This window comes from Mastigoproctus giganteus, chromosome 10 (assembly GCF_048544385.1).
Source record: "Mastigoproctus giganteus isolate SK-2022 chromosome 10, ASM4854438v1, whole genome shotgun sequence".
Taxonomy (NCBI): domain Eukaryota; kingdom Metazoa; phylum Arthropoda; class Arachnida; order Uropygi; family Thelyphonidae; genus Mastigoproctus; species Mastigoproctus giganteus.
The window spans coordinates 163,117,343-163,131,603 of record NC_143584.1 but is presented as its reverse complement, the minus strand read 5'-3'; the positions used below and the strand labels follow the sequence as shown (position 1 = coordinate 163,131,603).

The following is a 14,261-nucleotide window of genomic DNA, read 5'->3' as shown; positions in this document are numbered from 1 at the left end:
ATATTATTCCATTTTATATTTAAATAATTTATGCTGCTTTATTTTTATATAGATAGTATTTGTTAAAAAAATATATTAAAAGGAGAAAATAAATTAAAGCTAACTTAGTACAAATTTACTAATACTGTACTTGCTTAAAAACAAAAATCTGTGAACTCCTGTATACAATTTTAAACTGATGCAAATACCTTTATTGCTAAGTTTTTACTTATTCCAGAATTCTATGTGGACACTTCTCAGAAATACTTTGAAGATCAAATTGCACCAACAGGACTGTATTATTTCTGCTTTTTATTGACTGGTGAAGTAATTGATATCACACATGCATGTTTATACTTATGGATTCTCTAAAATAAGAAAAGAGTTCTCTACAGCTCTGATCAGTGAACCACTTTCTTTTACAGAAGTGATTCTCTACAATTAAATACATTTTAACATCTCTAATGATTCACCTGAACTACTAATTTTATATAAATATTGAGAATATCACATATATTTTTATTTTTTAATTGAACCAGGCATTTCTATAATAATACACTATTGTTAAAGCAACCAACCAACCAACCAATTTTTTTCTTGAATATTTTTATTAAGAAATTTTTTCTTTCTAAATACGAACAATTTAGAATTCAATTGTTTTTACTCAGATAAATAAGTTAAATTATATCATGTTAGGAAAAACTATAGAGATATATCACTATTAAAGTTGTTCAGTGAACATTTAATAGAGTAGAATCACAATAAACTTTAGTTTTATTTTCTACTTAATTTAACAGAGAATTGCAGTTCTTCAACCAAATTAAATTCCAAAATTTTTCAGTGTTCTTTAAATGAAGTTTAATCTGAATTCTTTTGCGATAAAGTGATCAATTTTTTGTAATTAAAGCTTATTTTGCTTGAAATAGTTTAACTTAAAAGGTAGCTCATGAGAATGATACACTTTTGGAGAGCAAGGCAACCATATTTTACAGTATATGGGACACAAAGTAGATTACATACACTACAATAAAAAAAGGAATTCTTTCCAAATTCATTTAGAGAAGTACAGAAAATTTTTAAGGTAAATAGTTTATTTACGATAAACTAATACTCTTGTATTCTACCAAAACAGAAAAGTTTGCAATACTTACTATATACTAATTAAAGGCTTAAATGATTTATAATACTACTTTTGAGAAATCTAATTCATTCTGTTGTTTTATTTTACATAAAATGTTTATGATTAGAACTATGAAATTGGAGTAAATCTGTTATGAATTAGATGATTTTGTCTCACTTTACTAGCGTGTTTGTGACTTGCCAAAAGCATAGGAAAAAAGCATATTTACTTCAGTTATTATGCATGAGGTTTTCTAATATAAACAGCAAAAAAAAGCAATATCAAAATGTGTAGTAAAAATGATTATGAGTAAGAAGTTACAATGACATTAATTTGAAGGTATTCTACTATATCATACATAATGAAACCAATAATCTACACAGTGTTAACAAAAAAACACTTTTTAGCTACATTACATAAAAAAAAGGATTCTTTGTTGGCACAGTGCAAATGCTGATTTCATTATGTAATTCAGCGTGTATACTGTGCCCTTCAAAAAGAAATATATTTTACAGATTTTTTATATTAGAGGCATTTTACTGAATTTTCTGTGAACATTAGAGTATTTTTTTTTAAGTTTTCATTTAAATTTAAGGCACAACTCAAATCATATCAGTTTTTTATAATTAAGTAGGCAACTCTGATGTAAATTATTCTCAAAACACCTTCCTGCACTTTCATTAGATCTAATACTCACTTGTGAACAGCAAGTGTGTTTAAAATTTGTTTTGCACTTTGCACATATATAAACATGCAATGATAATCAAAAAAGTAATGGCAATTTATTTATAGTTAAATTTCATGGCCATTAAGAAGTACTTATTGGGATTTTTATAATTAAAAATCAACTAGATATTTAATTATAAAAATTAACCACACATGGAGTAATTAATTCAAGCAGCCCTCAGAAATTAATTTTTAAATTCATTGTTGGAGGAACAAAATTCATTTAATTTAATGTTAACCATCAGAAATTTATAAGAGGATGAAACAGCATTTTGATGAAGCATGTATTACTGAAAGAAGAGTTTATAAATGGATAAAAGTAGTATTAGAACAAAAAAGATGTGATATGCTGAGTAAAGAAGTTTCATTGCTGCATGACAAAGCCAGTCAACAAAAAACTACTGATATCATTGCAAAACTTGAATTTGAAATTTTAGACCATCCCATTATCATTCACATTTGGCTCCTTAAACCATTTGAAACGGCATGATTTTATAATGATAACCAAGTGATGTAAACCTAACTAGACATGCAGAGTAAAGAAGTCTTGGAGGGAATAAAGATGCTTGCATAATGTTGGAAATATTGTAATGAAAAGAGCAGAATATATTTAACATTAATTTTAAAAAAATTCCTAATTTGCTATCTGATTGCTATTACTTTTTTTGAACCATCCTTGTGGGAATATAATGCACTGTCTTACTAAACTGCAAAAATACATACAGAAAACACCAAGCTACCCACTTATAAACACTGTTAAGAAACACCTTGACATGTTGAATTTCCAATGTTCTCAGTATTATTAATATTTCTACAAAAAAATCATTCATTAATTTATGTTAGGAATTTCTCTTATAGAATCGAATTAAGAATATCAACACAATTCATTGACGAGTATGCCACAGAATTTGTTACACACAGAGTGCTCGTCCTTTACGTGATTTTGTTTCTACAACAATTATGGCAGTAAAACAACCAAAATACAGAGAATTCTGATGATTTTATAAAACATTTTAGGAAAATATTGATGTTCTAGTGCATAATTTTCCATTTCTTTAAGTGAAGTAAGTAACATGGCATTTCTGGATAACAAATTTATCCAGGAGAAGAGAAAAAAAAGGGGGGGGGGGAGATCCCCCCTATTTTTAAGAAACAATATTTTAGGATAAATCAGAATGTGCCTACCAATTTAGTCTAAAGTCACTTCCCATTACTCTATTTCTTGGGGAATTTATTTGGGTCAAACTTCTGACTCACCATGTATGCATATATATCTCATTGAGCATAATCCTAAAACAGATAAGCACATCAACATCTGTTTTATACCAGTCATCTCTGATTATATACCAAACATATGAAATCTCAGAGGATGTAAATATTTTCATTATATGTAAACTTGTATATATTCAAACAATCTGAACTATTATTCCTTATAATTTTAATTTCTTTCTATGTCCAAATTCCTATAAAAATTAATAACTTCACTTCAGCAACATTTACCAGAATTAGATATATAGCTCTATGGATTTTTAATCTAATACGATTATGACAACTTTTTTTTTTAATAGTTAACTGAAAATACTTTTAACAGTAATAGATTTTCCCTAAGTGATTTTGTTTACACCAACCTTTGTCTCAATTCCAGTGATGGTCTCGTGATTGAGTTAGTTATGATTTTGTTTCTGTGATATTAAATTAAAAATATATTTAATACATGCAGATTTTGTTAATACATCTAATGATTTACAAGTGCATAAAAATATCAGCAGCAATAAGTATTTATTGGTGTAATTATTTTATGGCATCACAGATTATATTTTGCTCATGCCCTCACAAAAGTTCAAGGTGGAATTGGGTCAAGATTTATCATAAAAATTGCCCTCCCAAAACACTTATATAAAAATTTTATAAAATTAAAAATAAATTCATTCTGTCTGATAGGTGACACTTCTAATTAGTCAACAGATACTTTACCACATGATAGTTTAAACAAGCTAAAAAAAAAAAAAAAAAAAATGCTCCATACACTGTAAATTATGGTGTACGTTTTTTTTTTTTTTTTTAATAATATAAATTTCAATGGACTCCCTTAACTTCTTAGAAAATAGCAATTTCAAATAAATTACAGCAAAAAATACAATAAAAAATGAAAAGAAATCTTTTTTAAGCTGTAATGGTCCCTATCTTATCTTTATGGTTAGCCTCAAAGGAATAATGCTGAAAACACTGTTATACTTTAAAAAAAAAAAAAAAAAAAGTCTTTTACAAACTTTTAAGAACAAATGTTAATTCCAATCAAGTGTAATATCTAGTTTTCAACACAAGGAATACTGAGTGTCAAATACTCATTCAAATTGGTACAACAATCAAATTTCTTAACAAAGGTTTGGGATAAAAAAATAAAAATAAATCACTCCATATTGATTGGACTATTCATACACATTTTCTTTGATAATATCCTAAACCATATTTTCTCTTTTCTGCTGAAAAAGACTATATTTGAAAAAGGTATGAGCAATAGTGACTAACATAAACTTATTATTGGCAACTGTAGACATATCCCATTCCCAGAAACAACAAAAACAACAAAATTTTCCCACTGTATTACTCAAAATATCACAACCTTCCCAAAACCTCTAATATACAGGAACATCATTAACAATTTTAAACAGCTTAATAAGTGGAATGTTTTAATACTGTCAACACCTTTCTCTCTCTCATCTTGTCCTGCCCTACTAATGTTCAATTTATTGAAGAAGTCACTGTTCATATTTTGAAGGCACAATTGTGGAGGAGAGAGAGAGAGAGAGAGAGAGAGAGTAAGGAAATGGAGGAGAGGGGTGAATATTTTAATGTCTTGTTGTTGATGAAAAACCATTTTTTTACAAATCAAAAGCACCACTTTGGCAGCAATCCTGCTTATACAGTTGTAATGGAAGACCATGCCTAAAGTCTAATGGCTGACGGACCCACCACTTTATTTCAACTGAATGATAAATGAGCACTGTTCAAAGGATGAAGGCGAGAAAGTAATTTGGCATGTTATGATGCTTGCCACTTGAATCTTCCTTGCATTATCCATTTCTGGGAGTCACGTCCATCACAGTCTTTCAAAACTGGTAAAGAAACTTCTCTATCATCTGGTTTATCTAAACATTTCCCTGTGTTTGTATGCTTGATAGTCTGGCTCTAAAATAAGTAAAATACAATTGTTTGTTTATACATATTTTTAAAAGTATTTATTTTTAATAAAAGAAAAATGCAAAACAGGATTAAATAACAAAATTAAAATAACTAATGCTAATTTATTTCCCTTTTAATAATTTTAAAATATAGTGCAGTTACCATGTTTAATTAGTATTAAAATGCCATATAAAGTAAGGAAGTGAACTTATTTTGCAAAAAAAAAAAAAAACCCTCACATAATTCCCATCACCAATAAGTGCCTATCCAATTCCCTGAATTTTGGAAAAGTCTGCCTTGACCAACCACAGGCAACTTATTCCAATGTTCCACAATATGCCCAAAGGTAAACTCCATAAATATCTATTCCATTGTTCTTTACCTAAAATTTTATAGTTATGCCCTCTGATTCTTGTACTATACTCACCAGTGAGAATATTCCTTTCACATTTTATTATTCCCTTTATGGTTTAAACACTTCAATCAAATCCCTCCTAAGATGTCTAGTTACTAAGCTCTGAAGACCACATCTTCAAAGCTGTTCCTATGTGGAAACAGTTTAAAAGGGGTTGTCTTCAGAGCATAGCAGAAAACTCAGAACTGGCATAGATCAGTTCTGAGTTGGCTGCTACAGATTATAAAAAATTGTGATAAGTGCTCTTCACCAATCAAGTTTGTTTTTGTTTTTTTGTTTTGTTATTTGGAGCATTAGCAACTAAGGCCATATTGCTTCGGAATATGTGGTGGTCATTCCCTGACCTTTCCGCATCCTCTGTATTTGGTGGTGACGGGCTCGAACCGCGGTCTAACAAGATTGTTGTTGTGGGGGTTTTATGGCGCATAAGCTGCTTTGGCTATAATGCGCCTATTCTTTTATTGTAATAATATATAAGAAATTCTTGTCACGTCAGAAAGGGCAGTAATCAGAAATGACTAAAAACTCCAATTTGTTTCAGAAAGTTAAAAAATTCCGGAATGTTTGCATTGTCACCAATGATATTCTCTAGAGTTATTGGTTTTCGAGGGTTAACCAAAGATTGTATTTCTGTTTTGTTTATAGTATGGACATTCAATGAGAATGTGTTTCACTGTCAAATTTAGAGAACAATGTGGACACTGTGGTGGATCATCTCCTGTGAGTAAATGAAGATGGGTCAGGTAGGTATGACCTATTCTTGCTCTTGAAAGAATTACTTCTTCCCGTCTTGATGTCCGGACACTGGAGAGCCAGATTTTCGGAACCTGTTTAATCTGTAAGAGTTTATTATTCGTTTGGGAATGCCATAGTGCTGTCCATTCTGATAGGCATGCAGCATGAATCATTAGTGCACAGTCTGAGGCTGGAACAGGGATATTGGTTAAATCTAAGCTGGTTGGGTTTTTTGCAGCTTTATCAGCCTGTTCATTGCCTAAAATACCAGAATGTGCTGGTATCCAGCAGAAGGTGACCAGTTGGTGATGTTCTTTTATCTTTAGTAATAATTTTCTAATCTCATTTATAACAGGGTGAAATTTATCTGAGGAACTACACAAAGCCTTGATTGAGCTGAGGGAATCAGTGTAAATTACTGATTTTAAAGAGCAGTCAGAAGGGAGATTTTTTAAAGCTAGTTTAATTGCGAATAATTCAGCTGAGAAGATACTGAATTCAGGAGGAAGGGCTGCTGATACAACTGTATTCGGAAACACTGCAGCTGCTCCAACTTTTGAATTGGATTTAGAGCCATCTGTGTATATTGGTAAAAAATCAACATACTTTTGAGTGTGAACAGCATGAACTTGTCTGATATTTGATGATTGCAAAACATTCTTCCCCCACTGACAGAGGTAAGTGTCACAGGTTGGTATAGGAGGTTGAACCCATGGTGGTTGAGTACAAGTGGCTACTTGTTGTACGGAATGGATGGATATATTCCAAACCTGCAGTAGTTCAAGAAGGCGATGACCAGCTGGTTTTCCTATGCTAGGTTTATTTCTATACAGATTTTCTAATGGTGGATTGAAAAGATAAGGTTGAATGGGATGCGAAGCACAACTTTGTATCTTGACAGAATACTTTAGCAATAGCAATTTCCTACGTAAAGATAGTGGCGGCTCGTGAGCATCAATGTAAAGGCTATGTGCTGGCGATGTTCTGAATGCGCCAAGTGCAATCCTCAGTGCACTGTGTTGTACTGGATCAAGCCAGTGTAATGCACTCTTTCTGGCAGAGTCATAAATGGGAGCTCCATAATCAAGACGAGATCTGATTAACGCCCTGTATAATTGAAGAAGGGAGGTACAATCTGCACCCCACGTTTGTGCAGATAAGGCTCTGAGTATGTTTATCTTTTTTAAGCAGGCAGTACGTACTTTTTTAATGTGCTCTAAGAAATTTAGCTTGTTGTCCATGATTAAACCTAGAAATCTAATGTTACTAGTGACTGGGATGGAGATATTAGAGATGTAAAGTTCAGGATCCAGATGAAGTTTGCGTTGTCTACAAAAATGGATAGCAATTGTTTTCTGCTGCGAAAGCCTATAGCCGTTAAGACTGGCCCATTGCTGTATTTTATTTAATGATATCTGAAGCTGTCGTTCAATAGATCTCATATTTTGGGAATGACAGGAGATGGAAAGGTCATCTGCATAAAGGTAAGTTTCTACAGTATTTGGAAGTTGTTTAGTGATAGAATCTATTCTTAGAGCAAAAAGAGTGGCACTCAGTACTGATCCCTGTGGAACACCTTCTTCCTGAATGAAAGTTGTAGAGAGGGCATGTTGGTATCGTACTTGAAACGATCTAGTGTGTAGAAAATGCTTTATAAATATAGGAAGGTTGCCCCGCAGACCAAGAGAGTAAAGATCTCTTAGTATGCCATACCACCAGGTAGTATCAAAAGCCTTCTCTATATCTATGGAAACCATTACTAGATGTTCATGCTTAATAAAGGCATTACGAATGGCAAATTCAGCCTTCACCATAAGGTCCAAGCATGACCTGTTTTGACGAAAGCCATACTGACTATTGCTCATTAACTGTTCAGACTCAATGATCCAGACGAGTCGACAGTGGACAATTTTTTCTAGAATTTTGCTGAGGCAGCTTGAGAGGGATATTGGTCTATAGCTAAGGGGATTGGTTGGATCTTTTCCAGGTTTTAGGAATGCCAAAACAGTAGAATGATGCCAAGAAGTTGAATAGACGTTTTCTAGAAAAATACGATTGTAAAAGAGCAGAAGGAGATGCAAAGCTTTGTCATCAAGATGTTGTAGCATGACGTAATAGATTCCATCTGGTCCGGCAGCACCATTGTGGGCTGTTCCGATCACATGCAAGAGTTCGGAATATTGTAGGGGTTTGTTATACGGCAGAAGGAGGGCAGGTTGGAAATTAATAGAGTGCTGTTCCGCAGTGTTTTTAATTCTCTGGAAAGGTGGAGTATAAGCTGCTGCCGCTGAGATTTCAGCAAATGTGTTGCCCAAAGCATTTGCGATATCTAAAGGACTAGATAGATCTTGCCCATTACAGGACAATATTGGTGAAGGCACAGTAGGAAACTTACCAGAAAGCTGTCTAATTTTTTTCCATATTATTTTGGTGTCAGTGTTTTTGTTAATGCTTGATGCAAAACGGATCCAGGATTCTTTCTTGGCTTGCCTTTGTATGAAACGTGCTTTTGCCTTTGACATTTTATAATTTATTAGATTGGGTGTTGTTGGATTTTGCCGAAACAAATTCCAGGCTTTATTTTTTGCTTTTTTGGCTTTTGTGCATTGCTCATTCCACCAATAATTATGATGTTTACGAACCGAGGGATTTGAGAGTGGTATTGTGTCTTTAGCCACATTTAGGAGATGTGATGTGATGTATTCTGTCACATTATCGATAGGTTGGAGACGGATTTTTTCCTCATCAAAAGATATTGATGACCGGAATTTTGCCCAGTTTGCTCGGGCAAATTTCCATTTTCTGCAGGGTTCAGCTGGAGGAGGCTGTGCTATTAACAGGTTGCATACGATTGGGAAGTGATCACTACCCATTGGATCATTTAAGACATACCACTCAATGGTCGGGACCAGTAATGGAGAACAAATGGAGAGATCTATGGCTGAGGTATGTCCATTTGGGAGCTGAACGCGAGTGTGTGTGCCAGTATTGAGTATGATGAGGTTTACGGCCTCTATTAGGCTCTCAATGAGTCGACCTCGTCTATCTAATTTAGGATCGCCCCATAAGGGGTGGTGCCCATTGAAGTCCCCTAAAATACAGAGAGGTGGAGGTAACTGTATAAGGAGATCTTCAAGATCTTTTAAACAGTAGGTATGGTTTGGCTGTAAGTAGATTGATACTAATGTTATTTCAATATGGAGCATTATACGCACAGCAACAGCTTCTATTTCAGTTTGAAGTGGAATATGTTTAGTTGGGATCTTTGAATTTATCAGGATTGTGACACCACCATGGACAGCATTTGTTGTATTACGATCCCTTCGAAAAAGGCAATAGTTTTTTATCGATGGAGATATTTGCAAAGTTAAGTAAGTTTCCTGAAGACAAAGGGCTACTGGTGAAAACCGATTTATTAGATCTTGGATATCGTCTGTATTGCAACGAAAACCTCTGCAGTTCCATTGTAAAATACAAGGCATTATCTGTGTTTAGTTGATGGAGCTGATTCTGACTGCTTTTTGAAAGTGACTGGTTTATGGCGTTCCAATTTCTGTTTGTCTTTTTTTTGGAAGACTGGCCGACCCGTGTCCATTTCTTCTTCTTCAGCATGTATTTCTAAAATAGGATCTTCCTGTATAGATGTGCCAACTGTGTCCATGGTTGTGTCCTGAATATTTTTCACAGTATCTGTGTTTGTAATACAAGATGTGGTAGCAATCACTGGTGGAGGAATTACCGCTGGTATTGTCAGAGGTGTATTATTTGCTTGGTCTGTGGTCTTGGATTGTTGCTTGCGTACAGTTGGTTGCATCTCAGAGAGGATATGTCTGGCCCAATCAGAAATTGATTTATTAGTGGGGACTGTGACATCGGTTTGAACGGAGACTGCTTGATATTTTTTTACAGCATTTGCATAGGTAATATTCTGGTTTATAGTTGGTGCGACTAGTTTTCTTGCTTGGTAACTGACTTTGTTTTCAACCTTGTATTTTACTATTTTTTTCTCGGTTTTCCACTTTTCACATATTCGTCTACTGTGGAAGCCTTGCGTAGCCTATCGGAATCAGCAGCAAACTGCAATAATAAATATCTTCTAGCCATCTCTGTTGACTTCGCTGGGGCGTTCGACACCATTTGGTGGCCGAGCGTACTGGCAAGACTAAGGCTGGCACATGTGCCGATCAACTTATATTCCATAATTAGGTCTTATCTCTCCGAGAGACGCATCATCGTGGAAGCACCTTATGGTAGAGTGAATCGTGATGTCCACAGGGGCTGTCCCCAGGGTTCTGTTCTGGGGCCGCTCCTGTGGAATATGGTTTTGGATGGGTTCTTGGCTTTGCACCTTGGTGATGTGCGCTCCCAGGCCTTTGCTGATGATTTGGTCCTCACCATTGCTGCAGATAGCCGGGCCCAGCTAGAGGAAAAGGCCAATCAGGCAATGCTGATATTGCAAAACTGGACCAGAACCCACTGCCTGACGATATCAACAACAAGGACGTCCTCTGTCCTGCTAAAAGGCAAGCTTGATATACGTAGACCGCCACAAATAAAGGTGGGACCTACCACAATAAAATTAGTGACCCAGTTAAAATATTTAGGAGTTATACTGGATGGTAATCTTACTTTTAAACACCATCTAACTTATATCAGAGCCAAAATCAAAAGATACTCTGGATTGGTGGCTAGGATCGTCAGGCGGGACTGGGGGTTAAACCACGCACCCTGTCATTGTTTTATAAAACAACCTTCCTACCGATCATCACTTACGCCTCAGCAATATGGTTTTCCAAAACAAGAACTGTAGTAAACCGACGCATCCTTGATGCAACGCAAAGAACAATCCTACTGACAGTTACACGTGCTTGTAGGACAACCAGTACCCACGCGCTGCAGGTCTTGGCCGGAGCTCTTCCCCTTGACTTAGAGATCATGCGTAGGGGAATGAACTACCACATAGAGAAAGGAATATCTTGTACATACCATGGCTATACCGTGGACGTTAATGCACCACAAAAAAATGAAAAGACAAGGCTGCAAAAACACCTGATGCAAGTTTGGCAGGAGCGCTGGGCCAACTCAAATAAGGGAAATATCACCAGGAAATTCATTCCGAACATCGACAGGATGTACCCCAGTCCCCCAACTTGGTTTCAACCTGGCTTATACACCACCTATTTAGTGACTGGTCACGGGGCCTTTACAGCCAAGCTGGCAGCGCTGGGGATTGAGGTGGATCCGAGATGTGCCTGTGGGGAGCTTGAGTGCTGGGAGCACATTATGTATGATTGCACCCATTATGAGGATCTCGGGTGCAGACTGATCACTGCAATACACTACCTCCCCAAGAACTTGGACTCACATCTATTGGACTCACTTGAGGAATACAGGGAGCTAAAGGAATATGCCCAAAAACTATTTGGTAGGCGTAAAACATTGATAGCCATCTACAGAAGGTAAAAAAAAAAAAAAAAAAAAAAAAAAATACAGAACATGCGTGGAGAGGACTCAAGGAGAACCTCGCCCAGGAACCTGCTTACTACTAATCATCTAAAACCAGCGATCGCAAGAATAACCCCATGGAGCTGCGGATCTTCCCATGATGAAGAGAACCACAGCCATAGCTAACAGACCAACAATGGACCTGACCAGTGTTCATAGCTGAGGAAAAATATGGCTACCAATGACAGAGAAGACCAACGAAGATAGAGAACTCCAAGTTGCTGCCTCAACGGAGCCATATTGGCTCTATGCTCTGCACTCTCTTGTGCAGTGCAATTCTTTTACTCCCACACCCGGCAGGGGTGGGAGGTGACGGCTTGCTGTCGCCTCTCTTCCCTGCCACACCATTTCTTCCCTCTGGTGGGGCATGGGCATGCCCCACTGAAAAATTGGGGGTCACCTACCCTATCGACCCTCTTCTTCCTATTTCACCCACCAGCCTTTATTCTCCCCTCCCAGCACTTTTTCTTGCACAGCGTATAGCCCTACACGTCCAAATTTAAATACACCAAAAAATTTCGCCCAACCTTTTAGGCACTTCAGAAACAGGCTTTCAGCGTCAACCCCATATTAGTGCTTTAATGTAAGTGATTTAAAATCAACCGCGGTCGTTCCAATTTTATTTTAGGTCCTAGCCACTAAAATCCCAGGAAAGTAAGTGGCAGGACCAGCCAGAGTACAATTGACTCGATGGTAACACCCGGCTAGCCTCCACGTGGCGAGGTATGGACAACGTCTGGTCCCATTAGGGGCCTGGCGGCCAATAAGCCGGATAAACAATGGGCACAACATATAACACTACTCATGACCCACACACTTCTAAATCTCTGGCTTTGACAGGGTACTGTCACCAATACATAGAACATTCGCGGAGATGGGAGAAATCCCAGGAGCCGCTAGACCCTCAACATACCTCATATCTTCGAATATGCAGGATGGTCGCCTTTGCAATTTGTACATGTCATTTTTGTAGCAGTACAGTCATTTTGTATATGGTCTGAGGATCCACAGTTGGGGCAGACAGGAATTCCTCTACATACAGTTTGAGAATGCCCATACTTTTGGCATTTATAACACCTTAAAGGGTTGGGAATGTATGGGCAAATGCGACAAAATAAATAACCTGCTTTTACAGAGGAGGGTAAGTTTGGCGTATTGAAGGTGAGAATAATATTTCTTGTCGGTGTCAGTTGATTATCTTTTTTAATCATTATTCTTTTCGCTTCAATTACGTTCTTTCCCTGCAATTCTTGGGTTATTTCTTCTTCGGTAACATTTTATAAATCCCAACTCGATATGACACCCTTAGATGAATTTAGGGTTGCGTGAGGTGATATTTTTACAGGAATTCCAGCAAAGCTTGTTAGTTGTAGAAGCTTTTCAGAATGTCTTTGATTCATGGTTTCTATAAGTAAGTCTCCTGATTGCAGTCTCTTCACCGTCTTGGGAGATCCTGCTATACCCTCCAGATGTTTCTGTATAACAAAGGGAGACAATTTGCTCATAGGCTGGTTACTTAGAGAGTGAAAGATTAAGAAAGATGGGCAGGGTTGCTCCATCCGATCTGTCTTCAATCTCTTTGGGTTGTCATTAATTATGTCATTTTGGTCTATATTTGCCATTTTTGCTCCTTTTTGCCCATGGCAAGAGGACTTTTCTGCCAAGGTTTCCGGCCCCGCCACGGGGAGGCAGGAGCAGTGCCGCAAGGAGGCCAAGTGGTTAGAAAGGTTAGTTGTTAGTAAAGAATATATAATATATATAATAAAAAGAAAGGTGGATTTCCTTTCTCTGTCCTTACTTGATACTTTACAAGTGCGGAACTTATTTATGATAAATAAACTGCTTATACAAAACGATATAACTTAAAAAGAACTTTTCTCTCTCAGAAAGATCACTGTTTGATTCGCACTAGATACGCTTGACCTCGGATTCGCTTGGCACCCGGGGCCGGTCTAACAAGAAGCGTGTGCTACATGCTGCTGCTCCTTCCCACCTGGCTACGGAGGCGCCGCCAATCAAGTAACCTCTCTTTGAACCCTCTCTAGAAGTTCTATATTTTTCTTTAGGTGCGATCTCCAGACATGGATACAATATTTCAAGTGTGGTCATGCCTTTGGGTCTATGTCAATTTGTTGCAACACAATTCATTGTATGACAGTTCAGTACAAGACAGTTTGGTGTATGCAACAATTCAGTGCATAGCAGTTCAGTATATGAGACAATCAGGTGAATGACATTTACCTGTATGTGACAATTTAGTGATTTTTTTTTTTTTTTGATTTTGATAGTTGTTGGCGCATCGGCTTCTGTGGCCATATTGCACCTCCCAAGGTTTTTGCAGTACTTTGATCCAAGCCCGAGGCGGGAATCGAACCCGCGACCTTTGGGTTGCCGGGTAGGTACTTTACCCACTCGGCTAGCCCGGTCGGCTGACAATTTAGTAAAAGATAATTGGTGGCTACATATCACACAGAGAGCAGAAATTAACAAAACCAACAAAGTAAAAGGTTTAAGACAAGAAAAATTTTGGCAATTTAGAAAGGAGGAATGCAGAAACTAAAAATAATTTTTATTTTTTCTAAACTTGTATCCATATAT

The 14,261-nt window shown here is 36.5% G+C and overlaps 1 protein-coding gene across 1 annotated transcript in view; it reads right to left on the bottom strand.

Moving 5' to 3' along the window:
* Positions 1–4,489: 4,489 nt before the first annotated feature.
* LOC150079440 (polypeptide N-acetylgalactosaminyltransferase 13-like) overlaps positions 4,490–14,261 on the bottom strand; it is a 111,892-nt gene continuing 102,120 nt past the window's right edge. Inside the window, exon 12 of the mRNA XM_090383718.1 lies at positions 4,490–5,014. Coding sequence (XP_090239844.1) covers positions 4,868–5,014 — 147 coding nt within the window. The 3' untranslated portion in view covers positions 4,490–4,867. The remainder of the gene's footprint in view (positions 5,015–14,261) is intronic.